At 41.0% G+C, this 24,689-nt stretch overlaps 1 protein-coding gene across 1 annotated transcript in view; it reads left to right on the top strand.

Moving 5' to 3' along the window:
- The window catches only part of CDKAL1 (CDK5 regulatory subunit associated protein 1 like 1), a 1,066,055-nt gene that overhangs the window by 213,463 nt on the left and 827,903 nt on the right, over positions 1-24,689 (top strand). Inside the window, 1 exon segment of the mRNA XM_056521286.1 lies at positions 16,278-16,326. Within this exon segment, the coding sequence (XP_056377261.1) occupies positions 16,278-16,326 (49 nt within the window).

A 24,689-nucleotide genomic window follows, 5' to 3' on the forward strand; every position in this document is an offset into this window, starting at 1 on the left:
ATTAGCCAGGAAAAGCCGTGATTCGCTGGTCAGCGACGGCCAACAAAGGGGGGTCTCGGGACCCTCCTGTGTGATATGCCGGGATGGCTGTTGATAGAAGTAGCAGTCATCCCGTTCCAATCACTGCATCCGGAGACGCAAGGAACACAGCGCCAAGTATTTACAGCACTCGTCCTTAAGGGGTTAATGCATCTTTGTTTTTAATATCCACTAGGTAGGAGAGTTTAAAAACTTTAACAATAAATAAAGTGCTCTGATGAGGTTTAAAAATATCATTTTCCCAACCAGTACCCTTACTGAAAAGATTGACTTTTTCATCTTTAATGCAGTGGTAAATTTTTTCTTAAGCCATCTGTTTCCATGGCATTCATATGCAATAATACATTTCTGTTCTCTGCTGGTGACTTAAACCTCCAAATTATAGAGCACAGAAGTGAAAATGAACACACAGATGAGCACACACTTTCAGGAGAAGTAAGCTATTTAATTAAAATTGATGCAAGCAAGGTTTTCAACAGCCGAACCTGCCCTCCAAACCAAATGGAACAAAATGGAGTTGTGATTATTTGAATGAGGCAGAAAAGCTTTCAGCTTGCAGGCTATTTGTGACTATATGGCTTTCTGGTGCCATGTCTTGCTTTAAGGCTATGAGCTATAGTGGAATCACGCAGGGCATCCACTTACCTCAAGGAGTGCAGCTGAATTAATTGTCACTGGTTTACAAAGGCTGCCTGTCCTCTCTCTAGCAGCGTTTGCCATTGGGTGATGCCACTACAAATACTTTAAGACTTTCTGATGAAAAATGTGATTTGCACACAAATAGAAACATTTCCCATTTTAAATACAGTTAGACGCTTTTCTCCCCCCTCCTCCTCAGTAACATTATTACTTACTGCAATGACCATGGCTTAGTGCCATTTTGTAGTCCGTGCTCCAAGTGTAAATGGTATTAGGTAAGAGCCTTTATGTACTCAGGTAACATGTTAATTGATGAATCTTAGTTTGCATATTCAGATTAGGATAACTTGAACTTCAATACCACGCACAACATGTGAATAGGGTATGGAGCTGTTTGTGGAAGAGAACAGTCATGTTTTTGTGATCCTGGACAACCTCTTTGAGTTTAGCTGTTGGGATTTAATGTAGTCTACATGCTAAGGATTTCCAAGTTTGATGTTTATTTACCGACATTTTTTTGCAGCAGAAATCCAAAGCCTATGCTCTGTTTTTCAGACATGTGCTGCAGGTTTTGTAATGAATCTGAATGAAGATTTAGCCTCAATTAACCCTTCTACATACTATGATTTGTATTTCGATCACATGCAAGGGTTTCTCTGTGTCACAATCATTTTATGGCTACTGCAACAATCCCCCACATGATTAGTGGCAGGGTTGTGGCTCATATACACAGCAGAGCCCAGCTGTTTAAGCCTCTGAGGCTGGATTCACACTTGCTGTGTACTATACACTCATTACAGCTGAGTCTCACATGCTTCCTTAGATGGCAGACTGGAGGTTATGATTTGGCCCCCCACTGCCATGGTAACCATCAGAACCCTGGGATCGCATCACAGGGTTGCATATGGACTACTTACCTACAGCATCTAAATGGTTAACAGACAGTAGCGGAGTGCAACAGAGCAGTAACTTCCTTTTGTCATGACGTGTATATGTAATGTCATAGAGCGAGGAAGGGGTTAACCATTAGTAGTGCTACAAAAAAGTCTGTGTAGTCCTGGCCTTATGCAGCTGACGTTGAGTGATTAACAGGCCCAAATCCTAAGTGTGAAATCAATCCCTATGTATTTTAAGGGTAGGGTCACATGTAGCGTATACACAGTGTATTTCATGCTGTGAAAAATCCACTGTGCAGCGTGAAATACCCTGCTTATTGTCCTGTGAGCAGACATACAGGGCTACCCGGCAGCAGCCCTGTGTGCATAGTGAGGTTTGGGTACAAGCGCGCTAATGTGACTGACACACAGACCTGCCTCCAAACCTCACTACAAACACAGGGCTACTGCCAAGTGTCTGCTAATGGATGAAAACACATAGTTTTTTTGAGGCCTAAGCTGATAAATTAACAGGATACTTCGGATCTGGACCCAGTTCACCACCAGTCAGACTCAGGTGATAAAAACAAAAACTAAAGATGAGCTAAGAATCCTAATCCTGGACTAGTCATGCTTTTAGAGACTTAAAGGGGTATTATTATAATTTTTTTTTTTTTTTTAAATCAACTGGTGCCAGAAAGTTAAACAGATTTGTAAATTACTTCTATTAAAAAAATCTTAACCCTTCCAGTACTTATCAGCTGCTGTATACTGGAGAGGAAGTTGAGTTGTTCTTTTCTTTCTGGCCACAGTGCTCTCTGCTTCCAGCTCTGTCTGTGTCAGGAACTGTCCAGAGAAGGAGAGGTTTGCTACTACTCTGGACAGTTCCTGACATGGATAGAGGTGTCAGCAGAGAAAAATTTAACATACAGTAATTTACAAATCTAACTTTCTGGAGCCAGTTGATATGAAAAAAAAATAGTTTTCCACAGAGTACCCCTTCACGGTGATTTGGAGGTCAGCCATCTAAGCCTGTGGAACATATGATTATCCAGCCCCAGCTGATAAAACAGGGGGAGTGGAGGACAGTGTTTGAGCCTCTGGATTCAGCTATATAATTGTTGAGGATATTCCTTTTACAAACCTGGTTACAAACTTGAAGACATCTTGGAAACTATACCGTCAAGGATCTTTCACAAGGACTTCTGTGCATCCATAATCATAGTAAGGACTTTGTGTTTATCCCATTTTAGTTTCCCGAACTGTCTTGTTGCACTATTTATTTTTTTGTAATCTGTATGTTATTTGCTTCTTTTATTTATTTATTTATTTTTTTGTACATAGTACTGTGAAACTATTTTTGTTTCAGTTTAAATGGCCACTGCCAATAGAAAAAACATTTGACATGTCCTTGTAACAGGTATCCAGAGGTCTGGAGGCATTAATTCTTTTCTGTAGCTAGCTCTTTTTGCACCCGGTGCAACCACTCTACCCCCCCCCTCCCATACAGAGACCATTATCACCACAATACAAGGGTCACATAATTGCACCACACCATGACCACTATCATTACCACCATATGGAGAAGAGATAATACAACCATACTGATACTAAATATAACAACTGTACACAGACCAGAATCATGAATAAACCCCTATGCACAGACCAGTTTTACCAATAACACTACTACATACAAGGGACAAATAATACCTCCACAATATGACCAATACCATTACCACCATATAATGACAGCATAATACCATATTGATACTGAATAAAATCACGATGCAGAGACTAATTTTCTCCCATACAGTGACAATATAGTAGTGATCCCACCTCTACACAGGCTCTACAGACCATATAAGTGATTACATACAGTTACATCAGGTGACGTCTTCTCTGATTGGAGTTGACAACTTTTGTTTTTCTTTTCCATCCGGCTCACAGTCATGTCAATTCTTCCATCCACAATTCGTCGCCACAGAACCTGCCAGACAAACATTTTAGGATCTTAATCTTTAAGCACCTATAGCGCACCATACAGTAATAATAACCCCTTGGTGTCTCACACAGTAAAGTAGATACCATATTTATCGGTGTATAAACACGCACCTTTAAAACTAAACTAAAAGGCAAAAACCTTGCTTGTGTGTTCTACGCCGATAAATCCACTAGTGGCTGCTGTGTCGGCTGCTTGTTAAAAGATCAGCAGCCTGGCCGTGGCCACCTTAAAACAGTGACCAGTGGCAGCTGCTGCGGCCGAGACACCTGTGATTGTAATCCCCCCTTCTTCTCGTCTGCTTTTTAATTTTTTTTATTTGACCTCACCTTGCCTCTCAAGTTCAGGCTGCGGGTGTTCCGGGACTGCGCGGTTGTGAAGCATGACCAGTGACATCCTCTGCTGGCTCCTCTGCGCCGCGTCAGGGGCCTCACTCATTCTTCCCTGCAGCCGCTGCTGGTGAAAGTGACCGATACGCCAGCTCCTTGTTAAAGATGCCTGGCTGCAGCCACTTTAGAGTAGTTACCAGCGGTGGCTGAAAAGAATTGACACGTGACGTCCCTGATGCTGCGCATACACACCTCACACATGCACACGCACACGCGCACACACACACACACACACACACATCATACATATACACATACACATGCACACATCATATACACACATCATGCGTATACACACATCATGTATACACAGGCCTGATGAAGCTGGTCATCCAGCGAAACGCTTTGCATGCCGGGTAAATAAAGCATTTTTTTACCTTTGGAGTTTTGTGCGCCGGCTCTATCCTGTGCTGTTCCTTGGAGGGATCCGTCTGAGTGCTTCACTTGTGTTGCCAGGAGCGGCTGCCGAGCTTCACCTGTTGAAGGTTCATTCTACATTCACACCATAGTTGTACTTGGTTGCAGTACAACTCTCCTCGGTGAGCATTATTGCTTTTGAATTTCACACCGTACATGTTACGTTGTCACACTAGGACGCTTTTCCTTTCGTTCATAGTTTATCCTAAGTAGTCCTGTGTCTAATATCCATAAATATACCTATATAGTATATATCTCATACATATATATATATATATATATATATATATATATCATGGGTGTATACGTTATGTCATGGTTACCTTGCTATCTGATTGGATACTACTAACCTTACATATATGGTACGTCAACATGACTACGTGTCTATTCCCCTGAAATAATATATACTGAAATAGTGTGTCATGAAATACTTCTTGGCTTAGCAATTCTATCTATAGGATTCAGCTAGCTCAACTTATTCCAAAGGTCATTTCAGCCATTTTGTATACCCTTGTACAATGATATTGTATATTAGAAAATACATCTCCTAATATATTTTTACAGGAATCTCCACAAGTAAGTGCCAATGCACTACAGCAAGCAACAGTCATGTTAATAATTAGAGATGAGCCAACTTATAGTAAATTTGATTCGTCACGAACTTCTCGGCTCGGCAGTTGATGACTTATCCTGCATAAATTAGTTCAGCTTTCAGGTGCTCCCGTGGGCTGGAAAAGGTGGATACAGTCCTAGGAAAGAGTCTCCTAGGACTGTATCCACCTTTTCCAGCCCACCGGAGCACCTGAAAGCTGAACTCATTTATGCAGGATAAGTCATCAACTGCCGAGCCGAGAAGTTTGTGACGAATCGAATTTACTGTAAGTTCGCTCATCTCTATTAATAATATATGATAAAAATATTACTGTGGGAAACTACCAAGATAGTGTGTGTGTGTATCTTGGTAATTCCCTTTGGCTTGCTTTTCCAGTTTTAATTATTCTTGCTTTTCCTGTTTTACCTTCTATAAAATGTTAGATCTTGCATGTGAATAGCATAAATGGTACCCGTCATATCACAGAAAAAAGCGCTTATATATGACATGTAAAATGCTTTACATGTCTTAATGTGTCTAGGGTTCTGTATTTGGCTCACAAATCCCTACTTTATGCTGCTTATACGGAGTCTGCTCTGCTATCCGTTTACTGCAGGCTGCTCTGTAACCCCCCCCCCCCCCTCTCTCAGGAGTCTAATAGGACTGGAGTGAGCACAGAAGAGTGCTAGTCCCACCCTCACTTACTAGACTTTGTCCCAGCCCATGCTTCAGTTGTGGCAATGGTGAAGCAGTAGTGAGACAGGGCCATTTTCTGGACAGTATAGGATCCTTAGTGGTATCTATGATAAGCCATGATTTCTGTATAAAGGAAAATATGAAGAAAATATGAAGTATATTAGGAAGGTTAATGTTTTGGCTTCTTAAAACATTTGTCCTTTAGAGAAACTACTACTCTATATTTCAACATATATATAGATCTTCTGAATTTTATCCGTACTTAAAGTGAAAGTAATATTCTTCTAACCTCTTTGACATGTCTAATGTCTAGCCACAGTGCTCTCTGCTGACACCTCTTTCCGTGTTCAAAAATGTCCAGAGCAAAATAGGTTTGATATGGGTATTTGCTCCTGCTCTGAACAGTTTCTGACACCGGCAAAGGTGTCAGCAGTGGTCAGACTGGAAATAACTACACAACTTTCTCTGGAGCTTACATTAGCTGATAGGTACTGGAAAGGTTAAGATTTTTAAACAGAAGTAATTCACAAATCTGTACCATTTTTGGCACAAGTTGATTAAAAAAAATGTTTTCCTCCCGAGTTCCCCTTTTAAATTGTCCTGCTTAGTAGTGTAGAGGCTTATAACGCTTTTCATATACACTGGGTTCCTACATAGTTAAGATGTGTTCATGTTACAAAAAAAACTACACAGTAGTAAATACTGTATATGTGTGCTATACAGTACATTGCCATACAAACAGAATGGTAGGTTAGGCTAGGTTCACATTGACCTTGTGTTCTATCCTGGTCTGGGTATGTTCGGCCACAAAACGAGTCGGAGCACAACTGACTCCACCAGGTCCCAACGGATCCCACTGTCCTGAATGGGGTTTAAAAAAATAGGGAGTTTAGCGGAGAAAAATGGTTCATGCACTATGTTATGGCGGACTTTCTGACGGAGCTCCATCTAACGGAGCCAGACGGCAAGGTAAACCTAGCCTTAACCCCTCAACGACGCAGGGCGTAAATGTACGTCCTGGTGCGGTGGTACTTAACCCCTTAAGGACTCATCATAACGCTTTACATTTTGCACATAAAATTCCATATGATGGCTTATTTTTTGCGCCACCAATTCTACTTTGCATTGACATTAGTCATTTTAACAAAAAATCCACTGCGAAACGGAAAAAAAATTAATTGTGACACCTTGTCTTTATTCAATGACACCTTATCTTTATTCTGTAGGTCCATACGGTTAAAATGATACCCTACTTATATAGGTTTGATTTTGTCGTAGTTATGAAAAAAATCATAACTACATGCAGGAAAATTTGTACGTTTAAAATTGTCATCTTCTGACCCCTATAACTTTATTTCTCCGCGTACAGGCCAGTTTGAGGGCTAATTTTTTGTGCCGTGTTCTGAAGTTTTTATCGGTACCATTTTTGCATTGATCGGACTTTTTGACAGCTTTTTATTCATTTTTTTAAGATATAAAAAGTAACCAAAAATACGCTATTTTGGACTTTGGAATTTTTTTGCGCGTACGCCATTTACCGTGCAGTTTAATTAACTACTTAAGGAACTAGGGCGTATGGCTACGCCTAGACGTCCTCGTACTTAAGGGGACCGGACGGGGGTGACTGCTGATATCGATCAGCAGGCACCCCGCACAAATGCCCAGGGGGATCATCAGACCCCCCCCATGTCGGTGATCGGTGCAAATTGCAAGTGAATTCACACTTGCGATTTGCGCCTATTCCGGGTCATACGGGTCTATTGTTACCCCGACCATAAGGGGGATCAAGGTTGTCTAAGACACCTACGATCCCCCTGAAGGGATAGGAGTGAGGTGGCTGGGGTGCAACCCCTCCTATCCCTGCTATTGGTGGTCTAGACGTCACCACCAATAGCAGATCGGGGGCGGGGGGGTTAACTTTAGGTTTCCCTGTCCTGCCCACCCACAATATGCAGGGCAGAATGGGGAAACGAAGGGGACCGAACGCCGAAGATCCACTTACCTGTCTGGGGGCAGCGGTGATCGTCGGGCGGCGATGTAGTGCAGCAGAAGAGGACGGCTCCCTGGATCCAACGGAAGCCGGTAAGTTGATCTCGAGGGCTACAGTCTGAGACCACTGTAAAGTTGTCTCTAAACTCAAGCCCTCCAGATATTGCAAAACTACAATTCCCAGCATGCTCAGACAGCTGTTTGGGCATGCTGGAATATGTAGTTTTGCAACAGCTGGTGGGATACAGTTTGAGACCATTATACAGTGGTCTCTAAACTATATCCCTCCAGATCTTGCAAAACTACAACTCCTAGCATGCCCACACTGTTTGCTGTCTGGGCATGCTAGGATTTGTAGTTTTGCAACATCTGGAGGTCCACAGTTTGGCGATCACTGTGCAGTCGTCTATAAACTTTAGCCCTCCAGATTTTGCAAAACTGCAAATCCCAGCATTGCCAGACAGCAAACAGCTTTCTCGGCATGCTGGGAGTTGTAGATGCGTAACTCCAACTGTTGCATAAATACATCTCCCAGCATGCCCTCGGTGATCAGTACATGCTGGGAGTTGTCGTTTTGCAACAGCTGGAGGCACACTGGTTGGAAAATACTAGGTAACAGAACCTAACTGAAGGTTTTCCAACCAGTGTGCCTCCAGCTGTTGCTAAAGTAAAACTCCCAGCATGCACGGTCTGTCAGTAATGCTGGGAGTTGTAGTTTTGAAACAGCTGGAGGTTTACCCCCCCCCCCCCCCCATGTGAATGTACAGGGTACATTCACACAGGCAGGTTTACAGTAAATTTCCTGCTCCAAGTTTGGGCTGCGGCAAACTCACCGTAACATGCCAGTGCAAATGTACCCTAAAAACACTACATTAACACATAATAAAGGGTAAAGCACTACATATACACCCCCTTACACTGTCCCCCCTAATAAAAATGAAAAACGTCTTGTACGGCAGTGTTTCCAAAATGGAGCCTCCAGCTGTTGCAAAACAACTCCCAGCATGTCTGGACAGCCACTGACTGTCCAGGCACCCTGGAGGTGGAGGCCCCCTGTTTGGGAATCACTGGCGTAGAATACCCCTATGTCCACCCCTATGCAATCCCTAATTTAGTCCTCAAATGCACATGGCGCTCTCTCACTTCAGAGCCCTGTCGTATCTCTAATTTTGGAGCCCTGTCGTATTTCAAGGAAACAGTTTAGGGACACACATGGGGTATTTCCGTACTCGGGAGAAATTGCACTACAAATTTTGGTGGTCTTTTTCTCCTTTTACCCCTTATGAAAAGGAAAAGTTGGGGGCTACACCAGCCTGTTAGTGTAAATATTTTATTTTTTTACACTAACATGCTTGTGTTGCCCCATACTTTTTTATTTTAACAAGCGGTAAAAGGAAAAAACAAAACAAAATCTGTAACTTAATTTCTCCTGAGTACAGAAATACCCCATATGTGGGTGTAAAATGCTCTGCGGACGCACAACAAGGCTCAAGAGTGAGAGCGCACTATGTACATTTGAGGCCTAAATTGTCGATTTGCACAGAGGTGGCTGATTTTACAGCGGTTCTGACATAAACGCAAAAAAATAAATACCCACATGTGATCCCATTTTTGAAACTACACCCCTCAAGGAATGTGACAAGGTGTATGGTGTGAGCCTTAACACCCCACAGGTGTTTGACGAATTTTCATTAAAGTTGTATGGGAAAATGAAGAAAAACTTTTTTTTTTTCACTAAAATGCTGGTGTTCCCTTAAATTTTTCATTTTCACAAGGGAAAATAGGAAAAAATCTCCCCAAAATTTGTAACTCCATTTCTTCTGAGTAAGAACATACCCCATATGTGGATGTTAAGTGCTCTGCGGGTGCACTACAATGCTCAGAACATAAGGAGCGCCATTGGGATTTCGAAGAGAAAATTTGTCCGGAATTGAAGGCCACGTGTGTTTACAAAGCCCCCATAGTGCCAGAACAATGGACCCACCCCCAACATGTGACCCCATTTTGGAAACTACACCCCTCATGTAATGTAATAAGGGGTACAGTGAGCATTTACGCCCCACAGGTGTCTGACAGATTTTTGGAACAGCGGGGTGTAAATACTCACTGCATACCTTATTAAATTCTGTAAAGGGTTTAGTTTCCAAAATGGGGTCACACGTGTGTGTGTGTGTGTGTGTGTGTGTGTGTGTGGGGGGGGGGGGGGGGGGGGGGGGGCACTGTTCTGGCACCACGGAGGGCTTTGTAAATGCACATGGCCCCTGACTACCATTCCAAACAAATTCTCTTCCCAAAAGCTCAGTGGCGCTCCTCCTCTTCTGAGCATTGTAGTTCGCCAGCAGAGCACTTGACGTCCACACGTGGGATATTTCCATACTCAGAAGAATTGGGGTTACAAATTTTGGGGGTCATTTTCTCCTATTACCCCTTGTAAAAATGAAAAATTTAGGGGAAAAAATGCATTTTTGTAAAAAAAAAAAAAATAATAATAATAAAAAAAATTTATTTCATTTACACATCCAACGTTAACAAAAAGCTAGAAAAGAAAGTAAAAGTGCCCGGCTAGCTCAGGGAGTTGTTCGGGATCACCACGGTATAATCGCGGCATCCCGAACAGCTGTAGCACAGGAGGAGGTCTTCTTACCTTCTCCTGCGCTGTCCGATCGCCGAATGAATGCTTCAAGCCTGAGATCCAGGCTTGAGCATTCAATCGCCGAAAACACTGATTGATCCATTCCTATGGAGATGCATCAATCAGTGTAAAAGATCAGTTAATGCAATGTTATAGCCCCCTATAGGAGCTATAATATTGCATAAGAAAAGTGTAAAAAAAATCATTAACCCTTTCAATTATCCCTTCCCCTAATAAAAGTTTGAATCACCCGGCATTTCCAATAATAAAAAAAAAACTGTGTAAATAAAAACCAACATATGTGGTATCGCCACGTGCGGAAATGTCCGAATTAAAAAAATATCCCGCTTTTTAAACTGCAAGTTCAATGGCGTACGCACAAAAAAGTCCAAAATAGCGCATTTTTTATCACTTTTTATACCACAAAAAAGTGAATAAAAAGTGATCAAAAAGTCTGATCAGAACAATCCAAACAAATGTTACCGCTAAAAACTTAAGATCATGGCGCAAAAAAATGAGCCCTCATAGCGCCCTGAACACAGAAAAATAAAAAAGTTATAGGGGTCAGAAGATGACCATTTTAAACGTATACATTTTCCTGCATGTATTCATGATTTTTTTCTGAAGTGATACAAAATGAAACCTATATAAGTAGGGTATCATTTTAACCGTATAGACCTACAGAATAAAGATAAGGTGTCATTTTTGCCGAAAAATGTACTACGTAGAAACGGAAGCCCCCCAAACTTACAAAATAGTGTGTGTTCATCAATTTTGTCGCACATTTTTCCCATTTCACCGTAGATTTTTGGGTATAATGACTGATGTCATTGCAAAGTAGAATTAGTGACGCAAAAAATAAGCCATCATATAGAATTTTAGGTGAAAATTTTAAAGAGTTATGATTTTTTAAAGTTAAGGAGGAAAAATTGAAAATGAAAAAACCCGGGTCCTTAAGGTGTTAAACAAATTAGTGCATTTAAAATCCCTAAATTTTGCTGACCTATAACTTTTTCATTTTTCCGTATAAGCGGTGGTATGAGGGCTCAATTTTTTGATCCGTGATATGTAATATTTTTTTATACCACATTTGCATGTATAAAACTTTTAGTACAATTTTTATCAATTTTATTTGGAATTTGTTATAAAAAAAAAAGCAGCACTTTTGGACTTTTTTAATTACATTCACCGTACGAGATAATTAACCCCTTCACGACGAGCGACGTACATGTACGGCGCCTCTAAGTGTCACTTGGCGCGCGGCGACGTACATGTACGTCGCGGGGTTCCGGGAGCGCTGCGTCACCGGTAGCAGTGATTGGGCCGGGATGACTGCTGTTATCTAACAGCAGGCATCCCGGCACATTGCCGAGGGGGGTCCTGAGACCCCCCCCCCCCCCCATGACCGCGATGGGCGCAAATCGCAGGTCAATTCAGACCTGCGATCTGCGCGATTCCGGGTCATACGGGTCTCTGGTGACCCGAAAAATAAGAGGGATCGTAGGTGTCCGAGACACCCTCAATCCCCCTAAAGGGATAGGAGTCTGGTGGCAGGGGTGCCACCCCTCCTATCCCTGCTATTGGTCGGCCGAGCGACCGACCAATAGCAGACCGAGGAAGGGGGGGTTAAAGTTCGGTTCCCCCGCTTTGCCCATCTATCGGTGTCCGGGCAAAACGGGGGAACCGTCCAGGGAAGGTCGGCGCCGAAGGTCCCTACCTGGATCCCGGAGCGCGATCCTCCATGCGGGGATCCCCCACATGCGGCGGCGGCGGCTTCTGGGTCCTGCTAGGTGAGTTGTTGCCTAGCAACATCCGGAGGGCCACAGTTTACAGTGGTCTCTAAACCGTGGCCCTCCAGATGTTGCAAAACTACAACTCCCAGCATGCCCAGACAGCTGTTTGCTGTGTGGGCATGCTGGGACTTGTAGTTTTGCAATATTTAGAGGGGTTCAGGTTGTAGATCACTAAGTGGTCTCAAACTGTAGCCCTCCAGATGTTGCAAAACTACAACTCTCAGCATGCCCAGACAGCAGTTTGCTGTCTGGGCATGCTGCGAGTTGTAGTTTTGCAACATCTGGAGGGCCACAGTTTTGAGACCACTGGACAGTGATTTACAACTTGAACCCCTCTAAATCTTGCAAAACTACAACTCCCAGCATTCAGGAACAGCATAAGGCTGTCTTGGCATGCTGGGAGTTGTACTTGCGTGCCTCCAGCCATTGCATAACTACATCCCCCAGCATGCCCTTCCGCAATCAGTACATGCTGGGAGTTGCAGTTTTGCAACAGCTGGAGGCACACTGGTTGGAAAATGCTGAGTTAGGTCATAGAACCTAACTCAAGGTTTTCCAGCCAGTGTGCCTCCAGCTGTTGCAAAACTACAACTCCCAGCATGCATGGTCTGTCAGTGCATGCTGGGAGTTGTAGTTTTGACCCCCCTCCCGTGTGAATGTACAGGCTACATTCACACTGGCGGCAGATTACAGTGAGTTCCCCGCTACAAATTTGAGCTGCGGCAAATTTTCCGCCGCAGCTCAAACTCCTAGCGGGAGACTCAGTGTAATCTGCTGCCAGTGTGAATGTAACCTAAAAACACTACACTACACTAACATAAAATAAAGAGTAAAACACTACATATACACACGTTCACTGCCCCCCCACCACCCCCCTCCCCAATAAAAATGAAAAACGTATTGTATGGCAGTGTTTCTAAGATGGAGCCTCCAGCTGTTGCAAAACAAAAACTCCCAGCATTTCTGGACAGCAATTGACTGTCCAAGCATGCTGGGAGTTTAGCAACAGCTGGAGGCACCCTGTTTGGGAATCACTGGCATAGAATACCCCTATGTCCACCCCTATGCAAGTCCCTAATTCAGGCCTCAAATGCGCATGGCGCTCTCACTTTGGAGCCCTGTCGTATTTCAAGGCAACAGAATAGGGTCACACATGGGGTATCTCCGTACTCGGGAGAAATTGCCTAACAAATTTTGGGGGGCTTTTTCTCCTTTTACCCCTTATGAAAAGGAACAGTTGGGGTCTACACCAACATGTTAGTGTAAAAAAAATAAAACATTTTACACTACCATGCTGGTGTTGCCCTATACTTCTCATTTTCACAAGAGGTAAAAGGGAAAAACGCCCCCCAAAATTTGTAACGCAATTTCTCCCGAGTACGGAGATACCCCATATGTGGGCGCAAAGTGCTCTGGGGGCGCACAACAAGGCCCAGAAGGGAGAGTGCGCCATTTACATTTGAGGTGATTTGCACAGAGGTGGCTGATTGTTACAGCGGTTCTGACAAACGTAAAAAAAAAAACACACCCACATGTGACCACATTTTGAAAACTACACCCCTCACAGAATGTAATAAGGGGTGCAGTGAGAATTTACACCCCACAGATGTCTGACGGATCTTTGGAACAGTGGTCCCTGAAAATGAAAAATTTTGCACAGCCCACTGTTCCAAAGATCTGTCAGACACCAGTGGGGGGTAAATGCTCACTGTACCCCTCATTACATTCTGTGAGGGGTCTAGTTTCCAAAATGGTATGCCATGTGGGGGTTATTTTGCTGTTCTGGCACCATAGGGGCTTCCTAAATGTGACATGCCCCCCGAGCAAAATTTGCTCTCAAAAAGCCAAATATGACGCCTTCCCTTCTGAACATTGTAGTTCGCCCGCAGTGCACTTCTTCAGGTCCACTTATGGGGTACCTCCATACTCAGAAGAGATGGGGTTACATATTTTGGGGGGTCTTTTCTGCTATTAACCATTTAAAAAATGTGAAATTTGGGGGAAAACCAACATTTTAGTGAAAATTATTATTTTTTCTTTTTTACATATGCAAAAGTCGTGAAACACCTGTGGGGTATTAAGGCTAACTTTATTCCTTGTTATGTTCCTCAAGGGGTCTAGTTTCCAAAATGGTATGCCATGTGGTTTTTTTTTTTTTTTTTTTTTTTTTTTTTTTTTTGCTGTTCTGGCACCACAGAGGCTTCTTAAATGCGACATGCCCCCAAAAACCATTTCAGAAAAACGTACTCTCTAAAATCCCCTTGTCGCTTCTGAGCCCTCTACTGCGCCCGCCGAACACTTTACATAGACAGATGAGGTATGTGCTTACTCGAGAGAAATTGGGCTACAAATATAAATTTACATTTTCTCCTTTTACCCCTTGTAAAAATTAAAAAATTGGGTCTACAAGAACATGCGAGTGTAAAAAATGAAGATTGTGAATTTTCTCCTTCACTTTGCTGCTATTCCTGTGAAACACCTAAAGGGTTAATACACTTACTGATTGTCATTTTGAATACTTTGGGGGTTGCAGTTTTTATAATGGGGTCTTTTATGGGGTATTTCTAATATGAAGACCCTTCAAATCCACTTCAAACCTGAACTGGTCCCTGAAAAATTGCGAGTTTGAAAATTTTGTGAAAAATTGGAAAATTGCTGCTGAACTTTGAAGCCCTCTGGTGTCTTCCAAAAGTAAAAACTCGTCAATTTTATGATGCAATCATAAAGTAGACATATTGTATATGTGAATCCCCCAAAAATTTTTTGGGGAATATACATTTTCCTTACAAGCAGAGAGCTTCAAAGTTAGAAAAATGCAAAATTTTTAATTTTTTCATCAAATTTTGGGATTTTTCACCAAGAAAGGATGCAAGTTACCACAAAAATTTACCATTATGTTAAAGTAGAATATGTCACGAAAAAGCAATCTCAGAATCAGAATGATAACTAAAAGCATTCCAGAGTTATTAATGTTTAAAGTGACAGTGGTCAGATTTGCAAAAAAGGGCTTCGTCCTAGAGGTGAAAATGGGCTCTGTCCTTAAGGGGTTAAAGGGGTACTCCGGTGAAAAACTTCTTTTTTTTTTTTTTTTTTATCAACTGGTGGCAGAAAGTTAAACAGATTTGTAAATTACTTATTAAAAAATATATTTATCCTTCCAGTACTTATTAGCTGCTGAATACTACAGCGAAATTCTTTTCTTTTTGAAACACAGAGCTGTCTGCTGACATCATAAGCACAGTGTTCTCTGCTGACATCTCTGTCCATTTTAGGAACTCTCCAGAACAGCATATGTTTGCTATGAGGATTTCCTTTTACTCTGGACAGTTCCTAAAATGGACAGAGATGTCAGCAGAGAGCACTGAGCTCATGATGTCAGCAGACACCTCTGTGTTTCAAACGGAAAAGCATTTCCACTGTAGTATTCAGAAGTTAATAAGTACAGGAAGGATTAAGATTTTTTTAATAGAAGTAATTTGCAAATCTGTTTAACTTTCTGGCACCAGTTGATTAAAAAAAATAAAATAAAGTTTTACACCGGAGTACCCCTTTAAGGCCCAAATGGGCTGAGTTCTTAAGGGGTTAATGCATACTGCTGCATGCCCATTCAATGTTAATTCCTTAGTAATTACATTCAGTCCATGGGAATGGGCCTCTGTGGTGTATATCTGCCAGTATGCCAACATATATCAGGGTGGGTTCACACTACGTTTTCTCCCATATGGGAGCGCATACGGCAGGGGGGAGCAAAACCTCGCGCTCCCGTATGCCTTCGTATACGCTCCCGTATGTCATTCATTTCAATGAGCCGGCCGGAGTGAAACGTTCGGTCCGGTCGGCTCATTTTTGCGCCGTATGCGCTTTTACAACCGGACCTAAAACTGTGGTCAACCACGGTTTGAGGTCCGGTTGTAAAAGCGCATACGGCGCAAAAATGAGCCGACCGGACCGAACGTTTCACTCCGGCCGGCTCATTGAAATTAATGACATACGGGAGCGCATACGAAGGCATACGGGAGCGCGAGGTTTTAGCTCCCCCCTGCCGTATGCGCTCCCGTATGGGAGAAAACGTAGTGTGAACCCAGCCTCACACATGTTCTTCACTTTTGTATTGTGAACCCAAGTTTATTTATAAATTAGTCATAGTTTGTTTTAAGTATTGGAAGTCCAATGCTACAATTATTTTCATACATCTTTTTTTGTATATTTCTCATTAGGTGCAGCAGATTGATCGAGTGGTGGAAGTTGTAGAAGAAACAATAAAAGGTAAGACTTTGCGGTCCATTCCTTTTTATAAATGGTGTTTATTCTTCAGGATGTAAACTTACATTAATTGATGTTACTAAAAAAATGCCAGTGAATTCAGATCATGGAAGCATATTCATGACGTTTGTATTCTCTCCATATTTTATGGATTTCCTTATGACACAGCAGTTTGAGCACATTGGGTGGATTTTATAGCTTTGGCCCTAATTAACTGTGTGTTGAACAGTGCGAATTGTATAGCAAACATTGTTAGGGAAGCACGCCTTTCTATCAGTTGCACTGTTTCTAAATCTGATCCCACTCAGAGGGGTGTTTGCACATTCCATTAGTGAAGCCTTTGTTGGCACTAGGGAGAACACTGCGAAGGTGCACTGGCTACCCTGTGCAAGAGCCTAACAATGTCAATAGTCGAGCATATGACTCCAAACTCCACCAACAATGAGGATCCAAAGTGCGCTGCCTCGCCACAGAAAGAGGATACAGTACTGGACAAGTTGGTTTATTTTCTGAAAAGTGATAAAACATGTACAACGAAACAAGTGTTACCAAAGACATCAAGGGTTAATGTGTTGAACATGAAAATCCAATATGACTCCCAATTGATAAGTCTGGAATCTATTGGGAATCGTAGCTGGTAAACCTTCATTGATAGATGTAGAACATTAATATCCCTGTCGTGTTTTAACCCCTTAAGGACTCAGACAATTTTATTTTTACGTTTTCATTTTTTCCTCCTCTGCTTCAAAGAATCATAACTTTTATATTTTCATCCTCAGACTAGTATGAGGGCTTGTTTTTTGCGCGACCAGTTGTCTGTTGTAATGCCATCACTCACTTAACCATAAAATGTATGGCGCAACCAAAAAATACTATTTGTGTGGGGAAATTAAAAAGAAAACCGCAATTTTGCAAATTTTGGAAGGTTTTGTCTTCGTACAATTTACGGTAATAATGACATGTGTTCTTTATTCTTTGGGTCAATACAATTAAAATGATACCCATGATAACATACTTTTCTATTACTGTTGCGCTTAAAAAAGAAATCGCAAACCTTTTAACCAAATTAGTAGGTTTAAAATCCCCCTATTTTGAAGACCTATAACTTTTTCATTTTTTGGAATAAGCGGTGGTACGAGGGCTCATTTTTTGCACCGTGATCTGTACTTTTTATTGATACCATATTTGCTTATATAAAACTTTTAATACATTTTTTGGGAATAAAATGTTATAAAAAAAGGAGCTATTTTGGACTTTTTTTTTTTTATTACTTTCATGCCGTATCATTAACATTAACATTTTATTTTAATAGTTGGGATATTTACGCACACGGCGATACCAAATATGTATATAACATTTTTTATTTTATTTTTTACTTTTTGGGGGTGAAATAGGGAAAATTGGACAATTTTCCCTATTTGGGAGTGGGTTTTTCAAAATTTTTTTAAACTTTTTTTTCTTTTTCTTTTCTTTTTACACTTTAATAGTCCCTCATTTGATTGCTAATACTGTTCATAGGACATGCATAGGACATGGCACTGATCAGTATTATCGGTCATCTTCTGCTCTGATCTGCTCGATCGCAGACAAGAGCAGAAGACCCGTGGAATGCAGCGAAGGCAGGTGAGGGGACCTCCAGCTGCCATGCTGGACGATCGAATCGCCGCGGCAGCGCTGTGGGCGATCCGATCATCTATTTTAGTGTCCGCAATGCTGCAGATGCTGTGATCTGTATTGATCACTGCATCTGAGGGGGTTAATGGCGGACATCTACGCAATCGCCGATTTCCGCCATTACGGGCGGGTCCCTGGCAGTCGGGACCTGCCACACATGCGAGCATCGCTCTGATACTTGCGGTTATGCATAGGACGTAAATGTACGTTCTGGTGTGTTAAGTACCAGCTCACTAGGACGTACATTTACGTCCTGTGTCGTTAAGGGATTAAACAGACATGTCTCGAAACACTATGCTTCATGAAGGTATTTTGAATATTCACTCTGTGCTTATTCATTCTCTAGTGCACCATCTGAACTGTGTGCCCAATGTTCTGACAACCACAATCACATACTAGCAGATAGATTACATATTGTGATTATTAAATAAAAAAGAGAAATGATTGCTATACATAAAAAATTACCAGATGCTGTCTTTTTTACTTTCTACCGAAAATGCATAAGTCTGAGTCCAACCCTCCGGGCCGACCTATCATCTCTGGGATAAATTCTATTTCTTCTCACTTGTCACATTATACTGATTTTTTTCTTCAAGGTTATGTTTGCATCTTACCAGCTTTTTTTAAAGACTCTTCTCAACTAATTTTTTTATTGAATTCTCTTAATTTACCACATGATTTTTTAAAATAAAATTTATGTAAGATCTCTTTACTCCAATATTTTGGAGGAAAGGAGCTTATTTGCTATTTTTCACTACTTGGATGGGGACACTTCATTTCCTTCACTTCAAGAAAAGTTTCTTATAGATTGTATTAAATACTAGCGGAGTACCCGGCGTTGCTCGATTTTTCCCCTAATCCTTGTTGTGGAGGAAAATCAACAGAGGAAGCTTTTGACTTCATATCCCATCCTCTTATATTGTCATATCCCGACCTCCTATCCCGTCCCGTAATATGTGTCTCAGGTATTAAAATATCTACAGCTGTATGGAAGTTATGTGGGAACATACATTTCCCATTGATTTGCATGCGACTTTAAACAAAAACCCTGACCCTCACAAATGGGGGTAGTTAAGGGTTAAATTAACTATCCTGTGTTTGTTGTTGACATATAAGTAACTTGTGCCAAGTTTCATATTAATATCTTTAGCCGTTTGGACGTGATGCTGGAACATACATACACACAAACACACACATTGAGTTATATATATATATATATATATATATATATATATTTACTTAATCACAATACCTTCACTTTTAATGGGGTCACCTATATCCAGACACGCGGCTGCGTGATGGGGACTTGTTTCGCCCCAAGTAATGCTAACTTATTTATGGGGCTATTCGAGTCCCAATACATCGCGCAGTCTCGTTTGGTCTGACGATATTTTATTTTATCATAGATTTATAGATTATCTATTTATTATTTGGACTTGCACTATGGAGGAAGCATCTGACTTTGTCACACACCTTAATCATTCTTGGGGTCTCTCTTTCACTCTAAGCATTTCCTGTTCTCACATAGTGTTCTTTGACTTAGAGATTTTTAGGATCCCGGAGGGGGGATTCAGACCCGCACACATTTCAAAAAGGTAGACGTAAATAGTCTATTAGATGCAAGGAGTTGCCATTACCATAAATGGATTTATAATATACCCTATGGTCAATACCGTAGGGTATGAAAAAATTGCACCACTTAGAAAGATTTTATCCAACAATCTAAAGTTCTTCAAAAAAGGTTCTTCGATAAAGGGTACTCAAAAAAGATTTTAAAAGATGCATACAAAAAATATATCCTTTAAAACAAGAACAATTGGTTCCATTGACTTCTTCTGTTCTCTCTAATGTAATGAATAGTAATGACAATAAATTCAGTTTTATTTTTATTACTGATTTTAATTCTAGTTTTTAAAAATAAAACCTATTATCCTGAAACATTGGACTGTATTAAAAAGAGACCCAGTTTAAAAAAAAAACTCATACCACAAAAACCCGCTTTTACTTACTAAGTGCCAGAAATTTAAAAAGCATTCTAGCTCCCAATAGATTGCGCTCCTCTACCCATGCGCAGAGTACTGGTATCGTGTCAAGTGATTCAAAACCTTCTTCCATTCACGTGATCCTGTCATGTGACAGGCAGAGGGGGACCTTACGGTGCGGCAGCAATCGCTGACGATGTTGTCTATGAATCTCTTCATCTGGTGACCGAACCTTACAGTCAAATTCTACCGGTCAGTATTTTCCAGTTAGAGAGAGATTTGATTGTGGTTCACAATATCTAATCTATCTGCTAACATGTGATTGGGGTTGTCAGTACATTGGGCTCACAGTTTAGACGGAGAATGAATAAGCACAGAGCGAATATTGAAAATACCTTCATGAAGCATAGTGTTTCGAGATATCTCTGTTTAAAACACAACGGGTATATTGATGTTCTACATCTATCTATCATTGAAAGTGTACCAGTTATGATTCCCAATGGATGCCAGACTTTCATCAATAGGGAGTCATATTGGATTTTTATGTTCAGCACCTTAACCCGTGATGGTCTTAAGGAGACCATTTGAAAGAACTACCATTTCATGTCTTTGATAACACTTGCTTCATGCGTGTGCATATCCTTCCTGCATTCCGGTACAATGATGTGTGCGCTTGCAGAGATCCACACACATTGTTGTCTATGTATGTTTAAATTGTGTATATATTTATAGGTGTTTTTATGCAATGTGTCTAATTCAATTTATATGAAGATGACTTAATGTTTTCCTGTGATCATGTGACCTCAGGTATGGGAGGAGTCTGTATATTAAAACATGCCCCCTCGCCATTGGTTTGTTGTATTTGAAAAAGCCGTTCTTGCTTTGAAACGCGTTGTGCATGTTTCATCACTTTTAAGAAAATAGACCAACTTGTCCAGTACTGTATCCTTTTTCTTTGGCGAGGCAGCACACTTTGGATCCTCGTTGTTGGAGTTTGGAGTCATATGCATTTTCCCACGCCTGGAGAATGTTGAGGAAGTTGCTGCAGCCTCTGGTCTGTCTTTGTACATGTTGTGCCGGTAAGGTGCTTGACTCAACTATCTTTTCCCTCTTTCACTTGAAGGAGTCAAGTTGAGGGGAGGTTTTGTGTGTGTGTGTGTGTGTGTGTCTTTAGTTGCTATCTTTTTCCTTCCCCCTCTCACTCTGTACCTGAGTGCAAGCTTGTTCTGGTTCCGGTGTGTTATATTCTCGATTAGACAGCCAGATCTGCTATCCTGTTCCTTGGCTGCATCCTCTGCAAGGTATACTGGGCTGTGGAGGTGGCAGGTCACGTGTCTAGCTCAGGGACGCCAGGCTTATCACATATTTACAGCATTTTCTTCAGCCTAGAAAATTCTCCAGTGGATGTTTTGCATATCACCCAAAGCCCAGGATGTTTTGGCTATTACCCAATGACAGAATACTATGGTCTTGGATAAGAGTATATTTTCCGTATCATTATGGTGGATTGGTGATGTTATTTATTTTTATTTTTTGTAAGAGTGCATAAAAAAAAAACTAAGAATAAGCAATATAATATATGCAATATGTGCATGTAAAACTGAGAGAAACTAACCTGTGCCCCCCCCCCCCCCCCGTGTATTGGCAGGATGATCACTGCCGAAGTCCCTCCTCGCTTTTGCTCGGTCAAAAAATGATAATTAAGTAAACTTTTCATTTGCTGAGTGGTAAATTAGAAACCCTAATCAGACTGATTTGACTGCAGTCTATCCAGTTACCACTAATCAGGACTAGTAACTCCAAGTCTAGCGCAGATTCAACAGCTTTTGAGGATGAGTATACTTGGAAAACTTTCTTTCCGTTTGAGGAGACTGAACAACTTATTGAAGGTGTCTGTTCTGAGTAGAGAGTAACTGAAAGAGCCAAAGCCGACCTGGAATGTTATGTTTGAGGGGCTGGGCAGTGGTAAATGTAGGGTTTTCCCCAAAATTGAGTATTTATTTATTTATTTTTTTTTTTATTTTTTTTTTTAAGAAGGTATCTGTCTAGAGTTTTTCAGTTTGGGCTACTTGCTTTCTGATCACAGAAAGTAATACAGGGCCAGCCGGTCAACTGGCCATTGAAAAAGAAAGGTCAACTGGCCATTTTAAAAGGGGTCTATGTCCTAACAGGTCAGATAGGTCAGGGTTCTACTACTCCCTTTTTGTGTTAAATAATAAACAAACACAATACACTTCCTTTTGGGCTAATTCCTACTAAAGGCTCTAAAGGAAGAAGGGAACATCAACCGCAAATGTTCTTACCCAAAATGTCTACACGGCTTCCAAGGAATCATCTACGAACATATCCCTATCTACCTATATTTCCAAACAATTCCAGTAGAGATGAGCGAACTTACAGTAAATTCGATTTGTCACGAACTTCTCGGCTCGGCAGTTGATGACTTATCCTGCGTAAATTAGTTCAGCTATCAGGTGCTCCGGTGGGCTGGAAAAGGTGGATACAGTCCTAGGAGACTCTTTCCTAGGACTGTATCCACCTTTTCCAGCCCACCGGAGCACCTGAAGGCTGAACTAATTTACGCAGGATAAGTCATCAACTGCCGAGCCGAGAAGTTCGTGACTAATCGAATTTACTGTAAGTTCGCTCATCTCTAATTTCCAGTTTAGCAGTCTTCATCAAATTGGTTACTCCACATCTAGTTCTGTGCCTTTCCCTTTTGTATAGCCGTTGCACCTCAAGTCTTCAAAATGGACAGCCCATGTAATGGAAATGGTATATTTATCCCATACCTTGATGAGTTTTTACTGGAAGGGGGTTCGGATCGAAAGGTAGATGCCTTATTTTCATACACCCTGGGTATTCAGCAGAAATTATGGTGGATATTAAATTGTGCAGGACTTACTTCTTGACTCCAAGCTATAAAATATTTATTCTGCCTTAGGAAAAGATTGAAAAGATTCTAGGGTTAGTCTGAAAGGTTCTTAATCATCCTCAGCTTGTTTGGCAAAATGTTTGTGTTGCCAGAAAACATAACAGCAATGGCCTTTATCAACAGGCAAGGCACAACAAGACTTGTTCCCCTAATGTTGCTGTACTTTCAGAGCTTCTTTTTAGCAGAGCCTCCTCTCTGATACCTCTCAGTAGCGCCTCTGAAGTGTTCACTAAACAGCAGACTGCTCTGGTGAACTATATGCCTAAGAGGCTTAAAGGGGTACTCCGGTGAAAAACTTTTTTTTTTAAATCAACTGGGGCCAGAAAGTTAAACAGATTTGTAAATTACTTCTATTAAAAAATCTTAATCCTTCCTGTACTTATTAGCTGCTGAATACTACAGCGGAAATTCTTTTCTTTTTGAGACACAGAGCTGTCTGCTGACATCATGAGCACAGTGCTCTCTGCTAACATCTCCATTTTAGGAACTGCCCAGAACATGCTGTGTTTGCTGTGGGGATTTCCTTTTACGCTGGCAGTTCCTAAAATGGACAGAGATGTCAGCAGAGAGCACTGTGGTCATGATGTCAGCAGACAACTCTGTGTTTCAAACGGAATAGAATTTCCACTGTAGTATTCAGCAGCTAATAAGTACAGGAAGGATTAAGATTATTTAATAGAAGTAATTTACAAATCTGTTTAACTTTCTGGCACCATTTGATTTAAAAAAAAAAAAGGAAGGTTTTCACCGGAGTACCCCTTTAAGGCAGTACTGAAAAATAATGGTGGCCACCCAAAATATTGACATTTTGGGCCCAAGCTGGGCATTTCCACTTTGGGGTTAACTCACTTTTGTTGCCAAGGTTTAGACATTTATGGCTGTTTGTTGAGTTATTTTGAGGGAATACAACATTAAACACTGTTGTACGGGCTGTACACACACTGCTTTACATTGTAGTAGAGTTTCCTTTCTTCAGTGTTGTCAAATGGAAAGATCAAATATTTACAAAAATGTGAGGGGTGTACACACTCTTTTGAGATACTGTATATGTGGTGTTTTTTTTATATATCTCTGTTTGTTTGTTTTTGTGGATTTTTTTGACATTGCGAATAATAAGATAAATTTTGAATCACATTTTTTTGCATTGGGAAAAACTTCTCTAAAAGAAAAAAAATACTAACAAAAAGTGCATGTACTAAATCATGCTAGAAAGTAAATCTAATCCTGCACTAGTCATGCTTGAAGAGTCTTAAAGGGGTAATTTCAAATCAACTGGTGCCAGAAAGTTATACATATTTGAAAATGTATTCTTTTTTTTAAATCAGAAATTTTTATTGAACTTTTCACAGTATATAAACAAACAATAAAACAAAACCAGAAACCCCTCCCCCCCCACCCGCACAAAATACTCACCCACCACCCCCAAGTCCCGTGTCCTACCCTCACTTAAGAATAAGTAAAAAATTTCAAATAGAATAATTGTGCAAAAACTTAATAAAATACATATATGTGGTACAGTCAGAGCGGAAAAATTAGAGTAAAATAATCCACAAGAAAAAAGGAGGGTCACTATCCCAAAGAACTTAAAGAAAATAAAAAAAATAAAAAACACCCATAAGAGGCTACAGGGAATCACAGGGAGAGCCTCTTTCAGTAGTACAGAAAGAGTCTCACACTCCCAGAACAAGGCAACATACCAGACAAACACAGGCTATAAGACACGAACTACAAAGGTGACACAGAGAAAACAGAAAACAAAGACAGGCAAATTATCT

Source organism: Hyla sarda, chromosome 5 (genome assembly GCF_029499605.1).
Source record: "Hyla sarda isolate aHylSar1 chromosome 5, aHylSar1.hap1, whole genome shotgun sequence".
Classification (NCBI taxonomy): domain Eukaryota; kingdom Metazoa; phylum Chordata; class Amphibia; order Anura; family Hylidae; genus Hyla; species Hyla sarda.